The sequence below is a fragment of the Mytilus edulis genome, chromosome 2 (assembly GCF_963676685.1).
Source record: "Mytilus edulis chromosome 2, xbMytEdul2.2, whole genome shotgun sequence".
NCBI classification, from domain to species: domain Eukaryota; kingdom Metazoa; phylum Mollusca; class Bivalvia; order Mytilida; family Mytilidae; genus Mytilus; species Mytilus edulis.
The window spans coordinates 60,326,049-60,353,275 of NC_092345.1; the positions used below are offsets into that span (position 1 = coordinate 60,326,049).

The window sequence follows — 27,227 nt, forward strand, 5'->3', positions numbered from 1 at the left end:
CCCGAATTTCTTGCTATTGGGGGGGGGGGGGGGGGTATCCATCGGAATTCGTATGATATTGTATTAAAACTGATTTTTTAAGGTAGGTTTTGTTTTATTTTCTATTCTATTGCATTATTCGCATATTTACCCATTTCAGCAAGTCAACATGGCGGCTCCTTAGTTACAAAATGTCAACTTTTGATTTGACGGAAGCTTACGAGAAAAACATGTAAATTAAAAATGACAAATGTTTAGTTTGAGAACTTAAAGAATTAAAAAGTTTTTTTTCTAGCAGTTATTCTCGAAATAACCTACGCAAGTTACATATTTATAAAGATATTTGAGCTTTATCTAACAGGGAGTAAAAAGGAACAGCCACATACACAGCATACCCACCCTCGCTTCAGATTTTTAATGACCGTATTTGTCCTATTAGAATCGAAATAATTCATGGAAGCCATAGATTGTTGGATTTACACATGGCCTGGGCCGTGATATTCGTTAATTTTATTTTATTCGCTAACGCTCAGGATAAAATTCGAATATCACGGCCAAGGCCATGTGTAAATTTCGAACAATCTATGGCTTCCATGAATTATTTCTTAAATCTATGACTTGTGTATAAATACTTCATCAATTGGAACAATGATTCGAGGCAAAAACAACAACACTTAAGAATAATTTCTGTAGATATGAAGATGCCATAAAATGTTCAAAACTCTAACGAAATCGTCATTTAAACACCGAGCGATTAACTTTTTTTCAGCATCTGATATTATATTTGTGGTAGACGAATCAGGTAGTGTTGGGAATGGTAATTTTCGTGTAACCATGGAGTATCTTGCCAATGCTGTTAATCGACTTCCTATTAGATACGACCTACTACGTATTGGTTTGGCTTTATTTAGTGGCTCTACTAGAAAAAGTTTTAAACTCGATGATCATTTCACAAAAAAACTTGTCACAGACGCTATATTAAATACATATTTTGGAAGAGGCCTAACAGATATTGATGGTGCTCTTGGCTACACATGCGGAGATATGTTCCAACTCACGAAAGGAGATCGACCTTATGCACAGAATATTTTGGTGTTGTTAACTGATGGACGGTCATCTAGTGCAAACAATCCTGGACTGCAAAAATGTAAAAGCAAAAACGTAACAATAATTGGGATAGGAATTGGGAGTAGCGTTGATGAACAACAACTCAAATCTTTGGTCTCCAAACCCGAATATTACTTTGACACAACCTACGATAATTTGGATACAACTTTGCCAAAACTGATAAAAACTATAACAGGTATGTTATTCCTGTGTCTGTTGTTAATTAAATATGTTCGTTGTTGTCCTGCGTATGCATGTTATGTCGATTATTGAATTGTTTGTTTGTGCGTTTCTCTTTCATGAATGTTCCTGGGTGTGTTCGTGCTGTGTTTGTGTCACGTAGTGTTGTCATTTTTTCGATATTTGTCCTCTTATAGTTGATGTGTATCCTACGGTTTAAGTTTATAAGTCTTTTTGTTTTCTCTCTATCAATCCATGACTTGAAAGATCGTATAACACTTGTACCAGAATACACTTTGTCAATCCTGTATAAAGCTTCACACATCAATGTCACTAGTTTTATTTTACATTCTATAAATACATTGACTCTGAAACAATAATACTGACAGATTTTTCAAAGTTGTAAAAAGGCTTAGTCGAACACATGATAGCCCTGCTTTTCAATTGCCGTTTCGTTTTCTTAATGTGTTTATAACATAACATTATGGTGTACATAGACAATGTGGAAAGTTATTTTGTTTTAACCTTCACATTTTCACAGTGTACGTTTGTGTGGACAATGTGTAATGTTTCGTTGTGATTTGACGTTTTTTTAGTTTGTGGTATGTGGTACTGTCAAATAGTTTACTTCATCTTGACAATAGGGCCAATTTGATCTATTGAAATCGGTAGATGTCCCTTTTCTTACTTCGTCGTCCGTAAACTATAGCAAATTCCCTCTCCTCTTAACCTCTGAGTCAATTGCAACAAAACTATACCCACAATCATACTTAGGCAAACTTTTTTTTTCAAATAATGTCAAAAGTACAATTGACCTTACGGAAATTGATCAAATGCTTTGAAAATCTGAGGTCATTTTCAATTTTCAATGGAAAGGGTTCAAAATACATGTACCATGACTGCGTCAAAATATTTTCTAATTTGTTTTATTTCTACCAAGTACTTATTTATGCATGCAGTATTACGATATCATACAGTAAGAATAGCTAATACGACTTGAAAATCTGAGGTCTATAGAGAAGGGGTCTTTCCATGGTAGGCGGATTCAATATACCATAGGTAACAAGCTTAATCATTTTTCTTGCATGTAAGAGTATCCCTTACATTCAGATTAAAACATCATTACTATGTTAAGTAGGATGAAAGGCTAATACAATTTAAAAATCTAAACTCATTAGATATGTACTCTTGCAAGATTGATTAGTCTCTGATGAATGTTAGGTTTCTGCTTTGAACTAGCTTTCAGTATTTGCTTGTACTCTTAACTCGATAATTTGTGTCTTGAATCGTTTTAGTATTTTTTTCCCCGTTCTGACGAGTCAATTCTTCTTCAGCTCATGTGTTTATGTTTTGAAATGTAACACTACTATTCCAGACTAGAGAATGGTTTGATACCAGAAAATATGTTTTACCCTTTGATGGTTGTCGATTGTTGCTGTATATTTTATATTTGTTTTTATCGTTTATTGTTTTGTCATTCAAATCTTTCAGAATTGGCGTGCTTGTCTTATGAATCAGATCATTATCTAACCAGAGATCGATATTTTACTTATTAGATAGTTCTAAAGTATATCGATCAGAGCGTTAGTTTTCTCGTATGAACATTTATCAACAATGCATTTATAGCTTGCTGTGCCGAACGAGTTTTACTATTTATTATAGAATAAAGCGATATTAGTTCACCGATGTTAAATTCTCGCAAATCGATCGCGATTAGTAAGATACAAAGAATAAATAGAGAGAAATACATGAACTCGAAAAGAATTGAGACTTAGTGCTTCCACTGAGTAAATACCTCCTTCTATGCATCTAACTAATATCTCATTTAGTCATTGGAGTTAATGTCCTAAAAGGACGATTCTTACGATTTTTGGGTTTTCGCTATAAATATTTGAAACTGTAATACAAAAATAGATAGAAATTTTGAAATGCAAAACTACCAGCATGGCTGAAATGAGATGTTAACAAGTTATATGAAATTTTGCAATTAAAAGACGATTCGTACACATTTTTTCTGTGTTGACATGACCGAAATGGTTATGTACCTTATCATATACGTCTTGTCCCTAAGAGATTATTCGTTACCAATTCTCATGTGTAAACTAATAACTAGAAACTTTAAAACAGAAATAGGATAAAACTTTGAATATAAAAAATTATCAGCCACATAAGGTTAACAAATATGTCAAATGTTTTAAATCGCCCCTGTATTCACATATTTTGCCGTTTTAATTTTATATGTGCCTATTATGTCGTACACTATAATAAATCAATTAACACACTTGAAACAAAAATGATGAACAAAAAAGATTTTAGGTCTTACGTTTCCAATTCATTCATATATCCTCTCTGTATTTTATTATTTTGCCAAGAGAACAGTACATGCTCCATGAATTCTCTACGGAGTCCTCGTTATCTTGTGTATTGACCTACTTGTCTGCTTTTTGAAAAATGAGAAGAGTTCAGAGCAATCTTTATATGGTTATCGTCTGTCTCTTTAGATTTTTGTCCACCAGGCTGCAAAAATGGCGGAACTTGCATATCTCGGGGGAAATGTCAATGTCCAGGTGGATATGGAGGATTACTTTGTGAAACTGAGGGTAAGTCAAAATAAAAATGTTTGAGATATTTTTTTATTTTGTTTTTTAGACATCCATTCACATGCACATACCAATCAGTAAATAAAATATACAACTATGATGTGAATGTCTAGTTATTAAAAACATGTCTAATATAAATTATTCCGTGGTACATTTCCTGATGGAAATTTAAGAGGTAAAACCGTCACAGTGTGGACAGACCATAATGAGTATGTTGATATTAAGAGATCTTACTTAAATTTGACGAATGTAACGTCCGCTTGACGAATCACACACAATACTCGTTTTATTGATCCTTTGATATATTTATGAAATCTTTATTGAAGCTTCAAACCATTACACTACATGTAAAGACGAAATGGAATGTATCACACATTCTCGGATCGTATCAATGGTTGTTGCAATATTTTGATATTGAATTTTGTGATTCTTTTTTCTTGAAGTAAATGCAAGGTGTAGCTAGGACCCATTACATGTAGCTTTTTTACAATATGTTGAAGCTCGAAAAGGACCGTATAAAATAAAGTAAAGTAAATGCAAGTTGTAGCTAGGACCCATTACATGTAGCTTTTGTACAATATATTGAAGCTCGAAAAGGACCGTATAAAATAAAGTAAAGTAAATGCAAGTTGTAGCTAGGACCCATTACATGAAGCTTTTTTCACAATATGTTGAAGCTCGAAAAGGACCTTACAAAAATTGTTTTTTCTTCAAAAGAACGAAAAGGGTAATTGCTTACACACGCACGATCGTTCGATATTACTACATTATAATATTTACATGTTCGTGGGTTTTAAAATTCGTGGATTTTAGTTTCCAAAAAAAAAAGTAAAAAATTAAAGCCTTCGAAACGAAGGTTACAAATAGTCTGAATTGACGGAAATTGCAAAGTAAACATTGATCCATCTAAATCGTAGTGACAACACTTATCAACCCAAGATAAAGTGATCAACAGATAAAGGACCATCAAAGGTGTTAATTAGGCAATAACCATGTCACCTAAAGAAATCAGGATCATAAACAAATGCTATAAACGTATCTTGAATTGTCAAATAATTCTTATCAAAATCAAGCCCAGCATGAAATTATTATTTCCCATATATACGAGAACTATGAGGATATAAAATGAACACTTTATCATTCTAGAATATCAATACCTGAAATCTGACTTTCATCGAAAAAAAAAATTTATGAGAATAAAATGATCAAAAGTTGTACAGTTTAGGTTACTAGTATTAAAGATTAAATGAGTATAATCCTGCATAAAGTTGTAATACTGTGACTGCAATTAAAATACTCCAAGTTTCGAGGTTATTCAATATATTCTCTAGATCATATAGTAGTCAAACCTTCATGGGAATCTTTCCAAGTCTGGATTTGGACAATGGTTGTTTTATTTCGTTGGACAATTAAATTCGTGGATAAAGTCATCCAGGAAAACCACGAAAATTGGTACCCATCGAATAAAAGTACTTTAACAGTATCCCGCTAGAGACAAGCTTAGTGCGAGTTAAATTAATGTGTAGTACCTTATTTTAAGTAATTTAAATATGTTTTTTTTTTCAATTGTTTTAGTGACATGCACTCCAGAATGTCAGAACAATGGAACATGTCACAATACAAACCAATGCCGATGCCTTGTAGGTTATAAAGGAGATATATGTGATATTCGTAAGTATATACTAGTACATCAGGTATATTTATGTTCGAAAACTAAACAAAAACTTATGATAGTACATATATATATTTACATTCTTGAATATTTTGTTAAATCTCCTGAAGGAAAATAATAACTCAAAACTGAAAACGTAGATTGTTTGTCCCAAAGTCACTAATATTTCATCCTTATTTGACTCCCAATTGCATAGTTGACAATGTAATGCATAAAATCTTATTTGCGAACCAGATTCAGAAAACCGATTCACTTCGATGTAAATAAATAACTAATATATTTTCCAACCTATATATTCTCATGATTGTTCTTAGTTTCTAGGTTGATTAAAGATGTATTCTTCTGACGTTTCAGTCTCATCCAGTCACATTGAAATTTCGTTGTGAAATTATTTCCAAAGCATGGGGCACAAGTGGAAAGTAGCAATGAATTTGATAAACATCATAATCAAACTTAACTCTGGGGGGAAATGAGTATTTCCAATAAGCTGTAGTTTTTGAGTAATAAAATTTTCAAATGTTAATAATAATCTAGTCAGTCTTTTAGCCACAATTTTGAGAAAATGGGTGAGGGGTAATTTTACCAGAAACATGTACATCCCATATAACTTTTTCTTTTCAATTTTCTTAGATATGTATTTTTCCAATCATTTATAACAAAGAAGTTGAAATGATATGCATTTTGTTCTTTAAACTGGAAAAAATCACAATTTTACAAAATTGACAACATGGTAAATTTGACACATAAAAGCATTAACATATGATAAAACTATCTTATATTAACGCCTTCTTATAGGTTTTTTTTTATATGAATTTATTCAGATTGGTCCACTGCATATTTATGAAGAGTATGAGAAAAAGTTTAATTGTTGAACTGTATTTTTTTTTCACGATAATAGCCCTAAAATGGGTAAAAAATGATGAAAAATGGGGAAAATAATCAAAATTATGTACTTTCAAAGGGCCGTAGCAGAAAAAGAAGTAAAACCCCCATATGATTTTTTCTTCACCAATTATTTCTTCACAGTCATATGAAACCAAAAATCAGGTTTAGAAAAAAAGTTTAATTCTAGAAATGTTTGGCTCCTCAGAGGTGTACATCCTTCAGGTTATAAATCATGAAAATACACATATTCATCTTAATTCTAATTTAATATCGCTCTTTATATATCATTTTATCTTACTCTTTTTATCTTTTAATATAAGCAGCGTGATAAGTTCATGTGTTTGTATCCAATTCCTTTTAATTTTCCACATAATCTTTTGAAATTCCTTATAGCATTACGCAGTTCCTTTTTGTACCTGTTGACCTTAACAATTGGATTTGTGTTTTAGTTTTCCTATACCAGTGTATGCTTTGACTTCATATTTCGGGTATTGTTGTATATGTGTGGGGTTAATACAAAAGCAGCAAAATCCCTAAAATTCTAAAAAGGATTCATAATATCTAAGGAGTTGGGCACTTGTAGTTTTAAATATGAATTTTTCTTTACGATTATGTCTATCTATTTGTAGCTGTATGTAATCCTGAATGTAAGAATAATGGAACTTGTTACGCAGCTGACAAATGTTTATGCGAAAATGGGTACGACGGAGGTTTGTGTGAAGTCAATTGTAAGTATCAAATACGTGCGATGTTTATGCTTTTTAAAAATCTAAAGACAGTGTACTGATCAGCCATCTTTTCGAGGACGCTGATTTATTAATAAAAATGGTTTTTAAATTGTCATAAGTGGCACAACTTAAACACAAATTTCCACTTACTCCGTGAGCAAGAATTCTATGTAATGTTTTCGTGGTCAAATTTAAAAACGATCATTCAACAATTAATGAAAACTATTTTTCATAATGTATTCTTACGTTTATGTAGATATACGTGATGTCATGTTACATGGTGTAATGATATAAACTCCGTATAAATTCAAACCGTCTGAATTGTGTCACACTGAAATGTTGCAAGCCTGAACGCAAAATTTACCACAAGTTCAACTTATTGCTAATGTATGATATGATAAAACTTTCTTTCGCTTAAATGTTACTAGTTTAAATCAGATTGTAATACAACAACATTAATGACAAGTTTCATTGCATTCACATATTATTATGAAGAAAATGTCACGGTAAAAACAGCAATCAACTACGGTTAGATCAGGTTGAACTTTTTTTAGAGCCCTCAACCTATGATGTATCTTTGTCCTTTTCAAGTTCAGAAAGTGAAATAAAACGTCTTCATGCAAGTTTTTCATATCCGAAAGATACCAAATCACATTCTATAATTCAAATGTATATAAACGCATGAAAATACGGATTGTTTGTGTTATTCAAATTTGCTTTTACAAATTGTTAGAAATTATTATAAATTAAGGAATGTATGTCCATCATGCAAAGCTCTGATTCCTTTCACGGATTTGGCTATACTTTTTGGATCTTTTGAATTATAGCTCTCCATCTTTTATATAAACTTTGGATTTCAAATATTTTGGCCACGAGCATCACTGAAGAGACATGTTTTGTCTAAATGCGCATCTGGTGCAGAAAAATTGTACCGTTAATGTGATTAACAATATATCCTCTTTAATTTTCCGGAATTTTTTTTTAAGAAAGCAATAGTTTCTATGTGTTTTTGGTTTTGTTGATAACTATTGACATTCTGATAACAAAAAAATAGCAAATCACTTTCTATAATCTTTTTCGTTTACAATTGTAGTGGCGGAAATGGCTCCTGTGTACACTCAAACCCATGTGAATGTAATAGCAGGACTTTCAAAGAACCTTTTCGTTGCAATAGTTGCAAGTAAGAACATTTGCCATGACAATCTTCGATAGTGTCAAATATTCATTGACAAGTTTTAGTGTCAATTACGAAAACCTCATTTGCGGCAGACTGCAAATTGATTGTAAAAAAATGTGAAAATGACAAGGGAAAATATTACAAATCACAGCGATGGCGATGCCTTATTCGAGTTTTAAATGTTGCTCCTTGCATGTAAATATATTTATTCATCCATAGCCTTCCTGAGTGTTCCTGGTGAAGGTAAATCGGAAAAAAGACAACTATGATTCTTAATTTCTTGAAAATGATAGTTTTCTTTAAAAGGGATAAAACATATAAATTGTCGGTGCAGAAATTAATTGCAAAGCAAATTTGAATCTAATTCGTACGATTACAATACTTGACTTTAACTCATTTTTCTTTTCGTTTAAATGACCTGTATTAATAAACAGTATCTTTTTCCAAAACTTTAGTTTACGATGTAGGCTAACAATGTTTTTTTTTAATATGGATAATATTGTGATATTTCAGGTTTATGTTTTATACTGCTTATTGTTGTTGCTTTATTCATGTTTCTTTGGAGAACCGGAAGACTGCAACCAGTTAAACAAAGAGTTACTGCTGGCATGCGAACTATCAGAAATACCATCAGAGTACGGGACACATCCAGTGGAAATGTAAATATACTTTATGGGAAAGTTAAATTAACTGGTATCAGTAACACATGTATCAAAATATGAATAACACTATGGTTATATTTAAATAATATATAATTATTTTTTCTTGACTGACGCGGAATATGGATACTTCTGTAAAAAAATAATAAAAATCTTAATTTTAAGGACTTAAGTTAAGAAAACTAGTTTGGTTCCACCGATGCAATACATGCTTAGTGTTATTTTTGATAAAAAAAAACTTTGTACAGGCAAATTCATTATGACGTCTTTACACTAAATCGTTTGGATGTTTAATGCGTATGGATTGACATGTGAGTCTTAGTCACTTGATTTATTTGTTATTGGCATTGAACTAAATATAAATAACTGCAAGTACTCTCATATCTGTACTTTTGTGTTATTGTTAGGGCTTATGTGTGCTATGTATCAATCTGATGGGTTAATATAAAAAAAGACGTAGTGTGATTGCCAATCGTTAAACTCTTCACAAAAAACCGAATGACACAGAAATTAACAACTATAGTTAACCGTACAGCCTTCAACAATGAACAAAGCCCATACCACATATTCATTAATAAATGTCTTCCAAAATTACAAATGTAAAACAAATCATACGCGAAAACTAACGACCTAATAAATGAAACAAAATGAATGAAAAACAAATACAAGTATGTAATACAGCAACAAACGACAATTACAGAAATACTTGTGCCTGACTTGCGACAGACACATATATACAGAATGGGGAGGGGTAAAAAGTTAACATGTTAGAGGAATCCCAACCTCCCCTAACCTTATACAGTGGCCTGGTGTAACAGTACAACATAACAATAATTATAAAAATCAGTTAAAAAAGGCTTAACCCATCCAAAGGATACAATTTAGAAATACATCTGACAAAAACACCTACTTGTATATCCCACAAACAAAACGACACTGAGAATACTCGCAGTTAAGGACAGCTAGTTCCAAACCCTTAACAATTGCAAAAAGTCCTGCATTCCATATTAAATTACCAATCAATACACATTCAACATCCAATGGATTAAGTGTAAAGACTTCCTAAACAGTCAGAGAAAAACATGAAATTATGCTCTTTTCAACAGATTTTTTAAATTTGTTCTGTTTAACTGTTAAACCATGAGGATGAGTTTGGCGCCAGAAAACAGTTTTCAGACTGCCATTATTTGTATTTGCCAGTTCCAAATGAGGATCATGTAATTTAGTGGATGTAGTTTGTTACTGTATATCATATTTCTTTTTCGTGAATTCTTTTGTACAATAATCAGACCGTTAGTTTTCTTGTTTTGATTTGTTTAACATTTACCATTTCGGGGTCTTTTAAAGCTAATTTGCAGTATAGGTTTTGCATTTTATTTAAATCATTACGGTACCCTATATTTCTTGACCACTAAAAATATTGGTCTCTGGTAGTAAGTTGATTCGTTGCAAATCACACCACGTCTTCCTAGTTCTATGTTATGTATTTTGTATGCATATGGATATGTATTAACACTATTATTCCGATCCTGGTATCTATGATGATTTTATTTACTATTTTTTTGATTTTTTTTTCTAAATTTCGTTTGATTGTCTTCACATGAATAAATTGAAATCTCTACATATAAAAAAAAATTCAGTTTGGAATCGTTTATAAACGGTATACATGTGCTTATTTGTACAAACATGTACATATTTGTTTTGGATCGTTTTACTTTCGAAAGTATTAAATATAAAAATAAAATACTTATAGTTTTCCCGTAGAACAACACTTGCCGTCGAACTGGTTTTTTATTAGTACATTGAGTGTTTGGAACTTTCAATGGTGTTTGTTTCAATATGTTTCCATAGCGTTTACTACATTATATGTTTTTAATTAATCAAAGCTACACACAATTTTGAAAAATTAGTAGTCTTCATTATTATTCATAGTGAATGTAGAATAAATGTATGTAATTCAACAATGCATCATATTTTACTTTGAATGAAAGGAGTAGGTCCGGTATGGGCCGATTTTGGCCTCACATTTCAGGTTCATCTAACGAATTATTTTTGGACACTTTTTAAAAAAAACACTTAAGTGTCTATTTCAATTGATTCAATTAGTTTATGTTAAAGATATAACTGATTTAGTCATTAAAAACGCTCCGATTCAAGCTTAAATATGAAAAATCTACCAAATATGCAAAAAAACGTCTCTTTTCAGATGGTTTTTGTCAAATATGAAAGTGGCCGCATCCGTTTTCATCCTCAATCTTTATATATGTTATGCATTATCATCAAATACGACTTACATTTCAATATTATGAATGAACACGAATGCGGCTACTTTTATTTAAGACGGAAACCGTCTAAAATTTGACTAAAATGCTAGAATTGTTAAGATTTCAGTAATTTAGCATGACTTAATGATTCTAGTACCCGACATATGTGCGTTGTTTTGTCAAAAACAGCCCATATTTATATAGCAGAAGTATTCTACTTTCAATTAAATAGCTAAAAGACTACACTTTCATAATTTTGTAAAACTGCTATATTTTGGGGCCAAAAAGGGGTCTTACTGAACCTACTCCTTTGGTTGTTTTGTTTTCGACTTTTGTGCCAATTGCATTTACATTCTTTATCATTTCATAGAAAGGCCGATCCGATGTTTTAGTTGTTTTATCACACATAGATATTAAATCTAATGTTTTGTAATAAGTATGATAAAATGATACATCGAATAGATATGAAAATGCACATATAACTTGTTTGTTTTATGAAAAAAAATTGTAAAAATGTTACATACTGCAGGATGAATATGAAGATAATTCAGTAAAAATAGTAAAGATCTATTAACATACTAAGAATATTAATAACTTAGATATAGTACTAAACTTTGACATTGGGAAATGAGAAATTGGAGAATAGCATTTATCAAATTCATTATTATAATATTTAACTACGGTCAATATTATAAAAATTGAAATTGGAACAAAATAAACCCAACTTGAGCATTTTGTTTCAACTCTTCATTTCAGAACAGAGCTCATATGTCGAATAACGATGATGATATATATTTTTATGGTGCAATGGAAACACAAGGACAAGATGAGTGGATAATTTCAAGACAAGATTTATCTTTAGAAACAGAACTTGCACGTGGACGATTCGCCATAATTTATTTGGCTCAATACTTTAACCATTATGAAGTCAAAAAAGTTGTGGCTAAAACTTTAAAAGGTAATGTTTAAATGATATTAATATTAATCTCTTAAGTTGGTAAATATATTACAATTCAGGAGAATTAAATTTCAACGTTTAAATAACACCAACGACCATGTTTTGGAAGAAATTGAGAATGCAACATCGCCTTTGATAATAGATTATGGACATACGTTAAATTATCAAAACAGAAACTATAAAAAGTTCTACCATCAACACATCAAAATCCTTCATATAACAAAAACGATTATGTTCGTTGTTAAAAGAATTAGTGTATTTGTATTTCAAACGTCGTTTATTAGTTTCGCATCTATGCATTGTGATATTAATAGCCTCGTTTGAATGTTTCATTTACAATAAATGTAAGTAAGAATTATGTTGTTTTCCCTGATGAAATAGATATATTTTTATTTAATAAAATACTGAAATAGTTGTACTATCGTTTTTGAATGATTTTATGTTGAAACATTAGACTTAAATGCACGTTTATTTCTCTTCTTGAAGATGATCAGAATGAAGATAATGTCATTAAGATGAAAGGGAAGATCAACTTTTATGGGTCAAAAATTGGACATCACAAAAATATCTTGGATTTTATTGGTTCTGTCAACGATGACATTCGTGAGTATAGACGGTTTTATGAATTGCTATAAACAAGTATGCTTTCGATTGCGGTACATACGACATGCATTTCTAGAACCACTCCTAAGGTTCACTCCATGCAACATGGTGTAAGGCCTAATACAAACAGAATTTTTATGATTGATCAATAAATGTTATTAAACTTTACTCCCCCTTTGCTGGCGACTTTAAAACAAATATATTGATAGGAGTATGCTGATGGCTAACTAGGTAAACATTTCAACAAACTTTCAGAGGAAGTGATAATATGCTCGAAACGATATCTGTAAATCGTATGTAATTTGATATGCTTGAACCACCAAGGAGTACGACTCAATGTTCTAAGGGATTATACAAAGTTATTGTAAAGATATGATTCCATAGATTTAGATTTGAGTTAAATTGTGTCCACTTTAATTTTTACTTATGGTCGTAAACATGATACAAGTTATGAATTATAATTGAAAATAGACGAAATTTTGTATAAGTAGCTCGAGATTACTATGACGTCTAACAGGCTATCATGACCAAAAGTATAACAATGAGAAAAGTGTCTATAAAACCGTAGTTCTCTTTTCTCCACAGCTTTATTTTCAAACTTCAGAGTATGTTAATTGTTACCAGATACAATTTCTGCTCCACCGCGAAAAAGGAATATACAATCTACGACTGCTACGTATTAATCATTAACAAACTACATGTGAATTATAAAAAAAACATCACATGGTATATTCTACCGTTTTCCTGCATTTGGAAATTATTCATTTTATCACCTTAACTCATTCTTGACCATAGACTACACACCATGGCACGTAATATTTTCCACTAACACAACAACAGGTTAATGACCCAACGATCCTATTACGTTACGTAAATGGCAATGAATTAAGCAAAGTGCATATATAACATGTTTAAAGTTTAGAAAACAAAATTAAATGATTGGTATTTGAGAATTGAGATTTTTTATTATGCATTGTAATAGTTCATATAAAGTTCCTACCAGGGATACATAGTCAGCTCATACTATATACACTCACTACTATGCATGTAGAACAAAATCTGATTAGACGAAACACATGGTCCGAGAACACAATTAATTCGTAGTGCATTTCTTTTAGAACATAAATGAAAATTAAAAAAATCCCACCTGCGCTTTCTCAATGAAATGTTTACAGTGTGTTGTACTACTTTTGGGACAAATTATATCAAAATTATAGAAAACTTCATCGCCTCAAACTCAAAATATGGACAATTTTGTGTTTAGGGTGTCTTGAAATCTTTTGACAGCTTCCGAAGTGCTAATTTTTAACCTTTTTCAGCTGGACCGAATCACTACTTTCCTGTAAAATTCTGGACCCAAATTTTTTTACAGTGTAATTTCACCCCCCTACTTACAATTTGAGGCATTAAACATGGAGAAATAAATTTGGAAGGGGTATAAAAATTATTGGCAAGTAACCCACTGTTAACACTAGGGACTATATTCAAGGGACGACAATTGTGGTCTCGGACCACATTCAAAACTATACCAAAAACACAGATTGGGAATTTATTTGGAACAATGTCAAGCAATTTGTAACAATATGCAATTTTGTATTGCATCCGTATCCCCAATCAATATCCCTATATCAAAAAGAATCTCACCCACGTTTTGTACCAATACCACCATAATATCTCATTTCCTAAAAGTTTCATCCAGTTTGTTCTTGTACTTTAAGATTTTGAATTTATATTTGTTTTTTTTTTTGTACTTTTTTGTAGTTTCCATGGCATGGCAACCATCGTAAAAATGTCATTCCCCAATTTAATTATGCATATGATGGTTAATATTATTGAATAGTTTCGTTTAAAATGGTTCAGTGATACTTTGCCAAACTTTTAAGAATTATAAGTCCTCAATTTTCTTCAATTTTGTTCATTATTTGGCTTTTTTTTTATCTTTTTTTTATTTGAGCGTCACTGGTGGGTGTTTTTAAAACAAAACGCGCGTCTGGCGTACACACTTTCAATCCTGGTATCTATAATAAGTTTATTCGTGTAATTAAAAGACATAGTGGAAGGATTATCAAAAAAAGAACAAATAACATATGTAACCACAACTCCGTTGAGAGTAGCTTAATTTACAACTTGACAAGAATTCTGTTTTGTAGGTGGTCCTATCATGGTTTTAGAATATTGTTCTCAAGGAGTTCTGAAGGACTTTCTAGAATCCGTTAGATCAAACGTCACTGTGGAATTAGAGGAAAGATTGTTCCGAATAACACTTGGTATTTGTGAAGGAATGGATTATTTATCCTCTCAGCAGGTAAAGTATTTCCTGCAGACATTAAAGGAAATATCTGTTTGCAATTTAATGAAGAACGACGAAACTAATATTGGTTAAATAAAAGCAACACAATACGTGGATGGTATTACAGATATAAAAATTATCAATTATTTGCAAATTAATTTCGTTTTGCCTTCATAAAAAATGGCGGAGCAGCGAAGATAATATAACACTACATTGTATAACAGAGCTAATTAGATTTTGACGAAAAATCATTGATTTATCTTCTCACTGTTGCCTGTGTTCAAATTAATGTACTAGTATGTGCTTTTTAGCATTCATATATCTGGCCAACATTTGTAAAATATGCATTAAATTTAGACAATCATGTATAAAATTGCATCGAATGGGTTCAATTTGTTTCTATTTTTGCTTTTTGACTGTTCATCGAAGTAAAAGCTAAGAAGGGGTGTTTCATTTAGCAGTTCGAGTAAAATGTGCTTTAAAAGATGTGGTATGGTTATTACCTACACAGTTTTTCACTAGCTGAAATCAAGTGATGTAGAAATATAACCATATTTGCAATTCTTATCACATGTAGAGTGGTGCGCTCATATTCACCGGGGACACAACTTTTTTTATTTTTAAGATTTTGAGGTGTAAAAACTTCAAAGGATGGGTGAAATGGAAGAAATATGCCAGTAAATTATATAATTACAACAAATATGATTATTTTTTAAACTGAGACAAAATTTCGACACTTACCGCAAAAGACCGAAAAATTTTCGGCCAATTTCCTGAATGAAATAATGATTTCAAAGAAGTATTTTTTAATACTTCTTTGACTGATTGCCATAAAGGAGTCGGTCCGGTAAGGACCGATTTTGGCCTCAATTTTCAGGTTCATCTTACGAAACAGTGTGGACACTTTTTAATCACTTAAGTGTTTATTTAGATTGTTTCAATTAGTTTATGTGAAAGATTTTAACTAATTAAGTCATTACAAACGCTCCGATTCAAGCTTAAATAAGAAAATTCTTCAAATATGCCAAAAAACGTAACTTTTCAGTTGATTTTTGTCAAAAATGAAAGTGGCCGCATCCGTGTTCATCTTCAACATTTATATATGTTATGTATTATCATCAAATACAACTAACATATAAATATTATGAATCAACACGAATGCGGTCACTTTTATTTGAGACGGAAACCGTCTAAAATTTAACTAAAATGCTGAAATTTTATTATGATAGCCCATATTTATGTAGCAGAAGCATTCTTCTTTTCAACTAATAGCTAAAAGACTACATTTTCACAATTTTGTAAAGTTACTCTATTTTGGGGCCAAAAAGGGGTCTTACTGAACCTACTCCTTTCAGTTCTTTACACGTTTGAAATGTCTGCTATTCATCTATAATGAAATTGATTTGATAATTATTGTTTAAAGCTGCAGTTATTTAGTTTTAAATAGATGTGTAAAAACTACGAATGTGTGTCCCCCTTTGAAAAAACATCCGAAAATTTTAGATAGCCTTTACTCTAACTTTTCTTGTGATTTTTTTTTTACAGAAACATATGTTCAAGCTAAGAATATTTTGATTTTGATGTTATCTTCATATAGAAATATCAGTATACTTCAAAAACATAAAGACTTGAACATGAACTACAGAAAACATGGAAAATTATGGCGAAAATGAGCACCCCACTCTAACTTTTCATTTTAAAATTCTGTCAAAAAAAATTTATTTTCACTAGTTTTATGAATAAATGATAATGATAATTTTGTCATGGACTTAGTAATATTGATTGCATTTTTGAAAACAAAAGTTTAAAACATGTTTCCGTGATGGTTTTACAGGAAGATTGTTATCAATGTATAAACTGCTTTTCGCCTTTTGTGTAAGGCATATAACTATTGTTTTTATTACACTCGAAGATTTTAAATAGTTGGAATCTGCTATTTTTTTAAGGCCATACTTTAATCCATGTCATTTCGGCTCTTGGGGTAAATTGTCTCATTGACAATCATGCATTGTACCATAAATACATGTTGTATATCAAATGTGTTTATTAAGAGGCCTATGCATATAAACTCATCATAGACATTTGGTAATCAAAATAGATATTGTCGATTTCTTTGGAGGCAATTATATGACAAATTTCACACGTTTTTATTAAATTTTGCATTGGAAAACAATCATTAAACAAATGAATTAATTTTTAACGCAAAAAAGTATATATATAGATGCTTCCAATATAATTTAAATGTGCTGTTCAAAAGTGTTAAAATAGTACTGAAATTTTACTAAAATGTTTGAAAATGTCATCTTGAACCTATTGTCTTTTATAAATTATTCAGAATTCGGAAATACGCATAAATGTTTGCTATGTTGCTATAAAAAAGGTATGACACAATTTTTTTTATTCCACACCAATGACTTTTACTGAAAGTCCTCGAATCTTTACTAATGCTAATAAAACCATTAAGAACGCATATTATTCTATGGTTTTATTAGCGTTAGTAAAGATTCGAGGACTTTCAGTAAAAGTCATTGGTGTGGAATAAAAAAAATTGTGTCATACCTTTTTTATAGCAACATAGCAAAAAGTTTACCTTTTTTTCTTATAAACACAAATTTATTATTGTTTTAGGTGGTACATAGGCGTTTAGCAGCACGAAATGTGTTACTCAACGATCAGTATGTTCCGAAAATCACAGGATTTGGCCCCGATCCGGAAACAGACGAAACAGGAGACACAAAAAAATCAGTAAATATCATTTAGATAAGTAAAGATATTATTATAGACAACTTTCAACACCAGATCTTTTCAGATGATGTCATCAAAACCCTTCAAATATAGCATAACTAACTGGTTTCCTTTTGTATGCATGTTTTATTTTGGAGAAGGGGGTAATCGATAAACTGATATACTGACTTGTTTTCTGTGTTTTGTCTTCTGTTCTATTATTTAAAAAAAGAAAAGAAAATGTGGTATGATTGCCAATGAGACAACTCTCCACAAGAGACCAAAATGACACAGAAATTAACAACTATAGGTCACCGTTCGCCCTTCAACAATGAGCAAACCCCATACCGCGGTAACAGCTATAAAAGGCCCCGAAATGACAATTATATATATTTGTAAAACAATTCAAACGAGAAAACTAACCGCCTTATTTATGTACAAAAAAAGAACGAAAAACAAAAAGGTAACACATTTAAAACAAACAACAACCACTAAATTACAGGCTCCTGACTTGGGACAGGCACATACATACATGTACATAATGAGACGGGATTAAACATGTTAGCGGGATCCCAACCCTCCCATAACCTGGGACAGTGGTATAACAGTACAATATAAGAACAAACTATAAAACTCAGTTGAAAAAGGCTTAACTCATCAGATGGACAAAAACATTTGTCTGTTTTTCTTTTTCTGTTTTAGCCATGGCGTTGTCAGTTTATTTTCAATCTATGAGTTTGACTCTCCCTCTGGTATCTTTCGTCCCTCGTTGACTAAATTGTAAATGCTAATCATTGACATATATTTGTTTATCAATGTGACAGCAACCAAACGACACAAAGTAGAATATATGACAACGGAATGTCCGTTAACGGGTTTCAATGAAATTCGAATGACTATAAAAAATCATTAAATAAATTTCACTGATACTTACTGAAAGAAAGACAAAAAGTTATTTGAGAAACGATAAAATTTCTGTTACTAGTATATATGCCAATGATGATGTTTTATTTCTATACATGAGAGATTTCATATTTTGTTTTGTAGGAGAGAATACCAATTAAATGGATGGCTCCAGAATGCATGAAAACAACTAAATATGCAAATGAGTTGAGTGATGTGTGGTCTTATGGTATCGTTATGTGGGAAATATTTTCTCTTGGTAAACCCTTATATCTTCATTTTTAAAGTTTTCAGAGTTTGGTTTAGAAACAATTAAAAATACAGACACGATTATAAAGAAAGATATGCTTTATGTTGTAGGCTGTACTCGGTAAACTATGCAATGGTGTTTAATTATTTAGAAGAAAAAAATGCTAACAAACACAAAAGTTAGCAAACGCATTTATAAGATATTTTAAGTCAAAATGCTTCAAACTTTTAATTTCAGTTTAAAAGACCTAGCTAGCTTAAGTTATGCTCAATTTAAAAAGTACAGTTTAGTTGTTTAGAAGAAGAAAAACGCATGCTAACAAACAAAAATTTATACATAGCAAACGCATTAATGAGATATTTTATGTCCAAATGCTTCAAACAAGTTTTTCATAAGTTACATAAGTCGTAAATATTACAAGAGTTCCTGATACTGCAAAATTAGAACAATTCTGCAGTATTTAAAAAATTATGTAAGTATATAGATAAATTAATAAGATCTTATTATCTCAGACTAGACTTTGTAGTGCAAAAACTTCTGTCTTCATATTACCATGAAGATGAATTTACCAACTATTTTACATGGGTATGTTGGGTAGACCAAACGTTTTCCATAGAAACAAACTACCTACACAATGTACGGGAGTCCTTGAAAAGCATTTATAACTTTCAAAAAGTTTCGTTTCTATATACTTTTATTTTGACTAAATGTATACCACATACCCATATTTTTATGTACAGTTTAATAAGACAATATTCAATTTCTAAAGGTGAAACACCATACCCAGGCATACAAAACACAGACGTACCTAGTGTGGTTAAACGTGGCACTAAAATGAAGAAGCCAGAACTATGTGATGATGCGTATGTATAATAAAGCACTTTATTTTATTTTCCATTCAATTTGTAAAATATTGTTTAACTTTTCATGAGAATACAGTGCTGATTAACATTAGGCAGGAAGAACGAAGGAACGCACAAACCAGAAATATATGCAAAAATTGCCTGCTATGCACATACATGTAGTATACACTGTGTTTGCATGAAAAAAATATACTCTTTTTTTTTAGCTTCAAGTTGATGAATTGCATCATTTAACTCAAAACTAACTTGAGATTTAAAACCATATCAATGTTCATTAATGGTTTATTTTGCGGGGATGTTTTAGTCCTAAAAGATTTGTATTGAGTTTTGCAACACTTGGTGTCGATCATACTAGTACCTGCATGAGAAAAAAAAGTCTCATTGGAAGTACAACTCGGTTATGTTGTGATTGGAATCATGCAAATACCAAAAAAAGAACCCCACTACAATATCAAATATTTAAAATCAAAATCTGTGCAGACACTGCTATTTATTTCTTTTATTTTCGATGAAAATTGCGATGGGGTTCCAAACCCTAATTTAGCAAGTATGAACATAGCTCACATTATAATGAAAATGATATCTAAATTTTGAACTGGATATTTAACATTGACCAAAAAATCAGTCTGACACTGACGGATGCACTTATTCATGGAGGTGCAGAGGGACTTACAGAAGGAGGGACGAACAGATCAGAACAAAAAAACATGTCATCCTTCTGTGGTAGTCGAGCATTAAAAACAGAGAAAGACAATGTTGCTTGTATTTATTTCACTCATAGGAACACTATCTGAATGCTGTCGATTCCTACTGGAATTGTAACATGCATGAATAAAACTGAATATTATTGAAATTGGACATTAATGTATATTTCATTCATATACATATGCATATTGACTGTACAACTTTTCGATTTCTGTATTTAGGCATTCTACTAGTTTATATTTTCCACTGACCGTTAATGACGTCTTTACACTAACTAAATCCATTAGGTTTTGGATATATACTTATTGATATTTTTGATACTTGATTTGTTGTATAAGTTGTTATTGGCTTTGAAGAAGCTATCAGTAACAGGGAGTACAATTATATTCTGTCCGTTGTGCGGAAGTGTAAATATACTGTCGCGTCCACTCTGAGATTTTGTAGGATGTACGTGAGCTTTGTATCCAACTGATGAGGTAAGCCCTTGTCAACTGTTTGTGTACCTTTAAACGTTTCCATATCTTGGAATTACGACATTCTTTCTCTCTCAGTACAACTGGGTGTGTCATGACTTTACCTTTCGTAACTGATGAAGGTTTTGTTCATTTGAAACACTTGTCGTGCATAATAAAATCTATATTTATATGCTTTTATAGCGATGCCTTCATAAAAAAAGTTATCTTTTATAGGTTTTACAAAATTATGCTGAAGTGTTGGCACTATGATCCACGTAAACGTTCAGGATTTGAACAAATCAAGCAAGAATTGACCAAGCTTTTTACAGAAGAATCTGGAGACGACGACTATTACATGTACTACAAAACAAACGAGGTCTAAAAATTTCCAGAGTCTGAATATCGTGTCAAGATATTGTTAGCAAACAATAGCATCCATGAACATAAAATTAAATAAGTTCGCAAAATGTTTATTTTGTTTTTAAAAAAAGCTTCTATTTTATAGCTTTTTACTTTTGTATAAACTTGTATTTTGAAATTCGTTCTTTCATTTTATGAACGTTCAGATTATTCGACAAAACTGAACAACAGAATAACATAAATGATAGTGTGTTAAATATTTTTAGAGACGTCCTTCTGCGAAGAAAATAAAATCTCAGTATCAAAGTATTTATGTTAAAAAAGGACAAATTTAGATACACCTTTTTGTGGGAGATTTTCTTTGAAAATTCATTAGAAGGTCAACTTTACTTTGTCGGAATTAAAACCTTGCGTCAAAAATTGCCAATAAGTTACTGCTTTTCAAACAAAAATAATTAAAACCCTCGTCGTTTGTATCGGTATTAATCATTTCTTTCTGTGCCTCTAAAAATACACAGGGATTCTTCCTAGTAACATCGTCAGTGTTCTTGGCTTTCGGGGGCATGTTTGGTATAACAATATAATTGGTAAAATTTGTCCTTTTTATTGGACAATTATCTGATATACAAAGAAATTAACAAATAAAATGGATTTTGCGCATAATTTAGTTTATTTTTATTAACTATTCTATGTATGCATGTTTTCGCTGTTCTTTTATCTGTTAACTTTAGAATTGTTGATTTTAATCATATTAGGAACAATAACATTTAGCAAGTATAAAGTCTGCTATATGCTTTATTTGAATCAATTTTAGTTCACCTGATTAGAAGAGTCAAGTGCGCATAGCTCATCAACTGGTGTCTGTCGTCTGTCTTCTTCCCTTCTAGTTTGTTTTAATCTTCTCGTTTTAAAAATACTGGAAGTATATTGAACCAACATGTGAAAACCATCATTCTTGTGGTATCTAATTTTAAAATTGTGACCGACGACCCCGCCTTTAAACCAACATGGCCAACATGGCTACAATTAAGTATAGGGGTAAACTGTTTGTCTTATCTTAGAAACTGCTATTGATGCTGAAAATCCGACAAAGCAGGAATGTCAAAATATTGATGATCTACTATCTGTCTGTATATACCAAAACCGTCATACGACTTTTTATAGTAGTGATTGTCGTTTAATGATATATTTAGCCTATGACAAAAAAAGTACAATTAATATTCTAACGAACAGTAACTATGAATAATAGGTAAGAAACAGTAAAAACAAACATAAACCTTACTTGTAAGATTAGAAAATAATAAAGTAGACAACTTGAAACTTGACAAATTGTGATCGGGTACTTATACATCCCCACAACAAAAAGACACTAAGTACAGATCTGAGAGTACTTGTTCATACACAATAACTAATGAAACATTTATTTATCTAAGACTTAAATATCCATCAGTACACACCCAACATAAAATAGGTCACTATCACACTTTGTAACTAATAGTATTTATGGTATTAGTAGGAGAGATTTGTTTTCTTACCTTTGCTTTTCTTTGTCGTTTATTTAGTTTATTTTGTTTTTGTTGATGTAATTTCGTATTAATTGTGTATTAATTAATTAATATGAAATCATGAACTATGATTTCATATTAATTATGAACTTTTATGTGCAATGTTTTATTTCTAAATGTATTTTTTGCATTTTAATAAATGTACTTTTCCTCAATTTAGCTTTTTTTCTATCATATAACAAAACAAGTTCTGATTCTGGCTAGTGCATGCAATACTAGTATGTTTATGGTATTTGTATGTCTGACTGAAATATATATTGACTAATTAGTGTTTTAAACATTACCGTGTATGGCTTTACAACGTTAATCAGATTAAAATTGTCAGAACAAAACATTTGTGTCACAGACAAATTTGGAAGGTCATCAACTTATTCTTATTTATTATTTGTTACTTATTCCTTATTCGTTACGTATTCCTTATTCCTCATTCCATATTCGTTACTCATTCCTTATCCCTTATTCGTTATTTATTCCCTATTTGTTACCTTTTCGTTACTTATTCCTTCTTCTTTACATATTCTTTATTCTTTATTCATTACGTATTCGATTTTAGTGTATTTCCCCCTTTTCTTGCTTTACTTTCTTATCTCTGGTCATGATAGTTCTTGGTTTGTAGAGGTGCAACTACACATCCAGTGCAAATGTACCCGTTTCAGTTCTCGACTGATATCCTGTTACTTATTCGTTCCTGATTCGCTTGTAATACGTGTGTAGTACGTTGCAACTTTTAAAAAATACTTTTCCATTTTTTTTCTTGTCTCAGGTGTTAACTATGGGTTAATGGAGGTCAAATCACACTATTGGCGCGTGTATATCCGTTTCAGCGCTCATCTGATACCCTGTAACTCATTCGCTTGTAATATGGGTATCATACGTTGCAACTCAAAAAAAGTCTTATCGATTTTGTTCTGGTCTCTTGTGTTAGCTTTGGATTCTTAGAGATGAAATAACCATATAAGCGCGTATGTTCCACTTTCAGCGCTCGACTGAAACCCTGTTACTTATTTCTTCCTTTTTCGCTTGTTATACGTGAATTATATGTTGCACCTTTTATAAAAAAAAATCGTTTCTTTCGTTTTAGTGTCTCTGGTGTGATCTTTGGGTTCTTAGAGGTGAAATAACCATATTAGCGCCTATGTACCCGTTTCAGCGCTCTCTTGATACTCTTTTAATTATTCGTTCCTTATTTGCTTGTAAAACATATGCTTTACGTAGCACCTTTCGCTTGTAATAAGTGTGTTATACGTTACACCTTTTCAAAAAACCTCTTCAATTTTTTCTTGTCTCTGGAGTTGGCCATGGGTTTTTAAATTTGAAATAACCATATTAGCGCGTATGTACCCGTTTTAGTGCTCGATTGATACCCTATTACTTAGTCGTTCCTTTATCTCTTGTAACACGAGAAAAGAATAAGTAATAACTAACGAACAGGTTACAAACAAGAAATAAGGAAAAAGGAACAAACTTGACGACCTTCACATTTAGATACTATCGAATTTCCTCTCACTTCGTTCGCTATCCTAATAATTTATTCACAAAACCAGGAGTTATCTTTGTTATAATAGTCATTTCACAGAAATCAAAAGATAGATTTACTTCATTTGGATGTTTAAAAAACACATTTCAGTATATAATTGTTTTCATAGCAAAGGCCTTCTAATTTTCAATTACATGACTTGTATATTTATTTTTCTTGCATGCGCTTTTAATATTCTCATATAATTAGTGTCTACGCTTGTCTATATTACTTGCACTGGCAAAATAACACAGATTTCTATTATAAGTTTTGAATGCTCAGCAACGCAACAAGTTTAGTTGTAGATATAAATTTGTAGCAGAAAATCATATTGTAAATGTCTTTGCGATTTAGGTCTTTTTATACATCGCAAGTAATCAGACGTTTGGAAGTCTTAAACAAAATTTCCCACACTGCTGCTGTCTGTGTTGTTTTTATACTAGCAGAAAGCTATTCCACAAATTCACGTTTGTGTTTAGTTTTCTTTTTTTTTAAGAAAAAATCAAATGTCAAATGATATTTGATTGAAATTTCTATTTGTGCACTGCTTAACTAGATTGAACATAATTATTATTCTTAAATATTTGTAAAAATATAATAGTTTTGAAAAATAAGTATGTTCATATCAATGGATAATTTACGTGTTAATAAAAATATTAAGGTGAATGACTATACACCGTTTATCAGATAAAAATTGATAGAACAAAAGATTTTTGTCACGGATGAATTTAGATACTTTCACATTCCTTTTCATTGGTTCTATTTTCTAAGTAGACCCTTCCGCAAACATGATTTATTTATCTTATAGTTATATCACAGAAATCCATGGACAAGCTACTTCCTTAAACTATTTACTTATTTGGACATTCGTTGTTGATTGACCTGGTCATAAACTGATTAAAGATACAAAAACAAAAAGTTTCAGGTTTTTATTTTAACGGCATAATGCGGTCACTTGGACTAGTTTTTACATTGATTGGCCTCGATCAGTCAAAACATTTCTTTTCTTTAAATGCCGAATTTATTTAGTGAGGAATACTATTGGTTGAAGATATTTACCCCTGGGGTCTTTTTTTCAAAAGGATAATCATGTTTAAAATATTATTATACTTTTTACACTAATTATTGTTTTTTTTTTTAATAACACCAATTTAAAATATCAACGGACGTACAAAAGGGGAGTGAACTGAACAAAACATTTGCTTCCGCAAATTTACAAATCTTACACCGCTGTGTTATTTAGACGATTATATAAACAAAATGTATTTTCAGCCTTGTATCACCATCACTGGTGATCTGAGGGATGAAATCTGTCGTAGAGTTGTCACTGCTTCAGACGTACTTATAAATACATAAAATTGAGAATGGAAATGGGGAATGTGCCAAAGAGACAACAACCCGACCATAGAAAAAAACAACAACAGAAAGTCAAACAATATAAGCATAGGGTCGTGTTTAATATCGTAGCAGCTACGTAGCGGCTATGTAGATGCTACGTAGCTGCTTTCAATATCTATGTAGAAACTAGGCTAGCTACTCGTTCAATAGTCATAAATCTACGTTGCCCGATGTAGCCGCTACAATATTGCACATGTACATTGTACATTTATGACAAATTTAAAACAAATTGCTTGAGAGTTTTTGTTTAAAGTAGGCTTCATAATTTTTGTATTAAAATGAGTGACAAGTGATTATTAAAAAATCTCCACTGGAAGGCTCTGACAGATTTTGTGAGCGTAAAAACATTGTTTTAGTTAGCCGATAAATATATGATAGATTCTGAAATAAAGTTAAAAACGGAAAAGAAGCCAACAAGTCAATGAACGTCATGATAGTGTTCAAACTTATGAAAAGACATCGACTGCAGCTAAAGATTGATTGGTGTTTCCTTTGCACCTCATCTACACAAACAGGCTACATTGCTGCGACCAATGCGATAAAAGAGTACATCAGTAACACTTAATAAATCGTCATTGAACTCTAATCCTCTGAAAAATATTAAGATCCACTAAATTAATATCACTTTTATTCATTAATAAACAAAATAATATATATATGGTAAAGGATTTTTGTTTTGGTAGTGGTGGTGGAAGGTTTTTGAGGGATGAGGGGAAATTGGTTTTTATTTTTCACATGTTTTAAATTTTTGTTTTTATTTCATTCCTGAAAGAATATTTCCTTCTGAACTCGAACAGATTTAACCTTAGTCTTATTTGAAGTCGGTTCATCAATAGTAAATATCAGAGCACATACATGTATCTGTCACCAGAAAACGATGCCTGGAAAGATAAAAGATTAGATTGTAAGATAATGGTTTCCCCAAACTTTAAGCCCTTTTAAAGTACTTAGAGTGAACACTTATTAGACCTCCGGTTTGAATCAATACTATTTCAGTTAACAAAAGTATGGCGAAGATATCACAGAGTTGGCTTCAAGCAATAATATTTCTTTTGTCTTTTCATTTTTTGTTATGTGGGTGAGTACAATAATTTTTTGCTTTGTAATTTTTCAATAATTATTTTGTATTTTATAGAATCATAATTTGTAATTTGTTTTCCTGGTAATTAACTGGTCGCTAAAAATAAACTTTTTTGAAATGTTAAAAAGTTTCATGTTGAAGAAAAAAAATGAATATTCTTCAGTTGATTTTTAAATTCTATCTGTAACCGGTTGCCAAATTGAAAGTTGTTGCCTGCAAGGCAAAACCTACTGTTCATGCTTTGTTTTTTTATCCTTTAATTTCCAAGAATGGTAAATTAGTGATGAAGGCAATTTCAAAAATAT

General features: G+C 31.1%; 2 protein-coding genes across 6 annotated transcripts in view; both read left to right on the forward strand.

Moving 5' to 3' along the window:
• Positions 1 to 23,082, forward strand: part of LOC139512566 (uncharacterized) — a 46,254-nt gene extending 23,172 nt beyond the window's left edge. For all 4 annotated transcript variants that reach the window (XM_071300285.1, XM_071300283.1, XM_071300281.1 and 1 more), the window contains 13 exons: positions 749 to 1,282; positions 3,768 to 3,866; positions 5,442 to 5,537; positions 7,053 to 7,151; positions 8,245 to 8,331; positions 8,842 to 8,987; positions 12,008 to 12,209; positions 12,696 to 12,812; positions 14,963 to 15,117; positions 17,731 to 17,847; positions 18,874 to 18,988; positions 19,749 to 19,842; positions 21,237 to 23,082. In XM_071300285.1, coding sequence (XP_071156386.1) covers positions 749 to 1,282; positions 3,768 to 3,866; positions 5,442 to 5,537; positions 7,053 to 7,151; positions 8,245 to 8,331; positions 8,842 to 8,987; positions 12,008 to 12,209; positions 12,696 to 12,812; positions 14,963 to 15,117; positions 17,731 to 17,847; positions 18,874 to 18,988; positions 19,749 to 19,842; positions 21,237 to 21,384 — 2,009 coding nt within the window. In that variant the 3' untranslated portion in view covers positions 21,385 to 23,082. The remainder of the gene's footprint in view (positions 1 to 748; positions 1,283 to 3,767; positions 3,867 to 5,441; positions 5,538 to 7,052; positions 7,152 to 8,244; positions 8,332 to 8,841; positions 8,988 to 12,007; positions 12,210 to 12,695; positions 12,813 to 14,962; positions 15,118 to 17,730; positions 17,848 to 18,873; positions 18,989 to 19,748; positions 19,843 to 21,236) is intronic.
• Positions 1 to 27,227, forward strand: part of LOC139512567 (uncharacterized) — a 136,027-nt gene that overhangs the window by 61,292 nt on the left and 47,508 nt on the right. Inside the window, exon 1 of one of the 2 annotated variants that reach the window (XM_071300286.1) lies at positions 26,748 to 26,919. The exons of the other annotated variant lie outside the window; for it this stretch is intronic. Coding sequence (XP_071156387.1) covers positions 26,849 to 26,919 — 71 coding nt within the window. The 5' untranslated portion in view covers positions 26,748 to 26,848. Of the gene's footprint in view, positions 1 to 26,747; positions 26,920 to 27,227 lie in introns of those variants that run through there. 2 annotated transcript variants of the gene reach the window in all.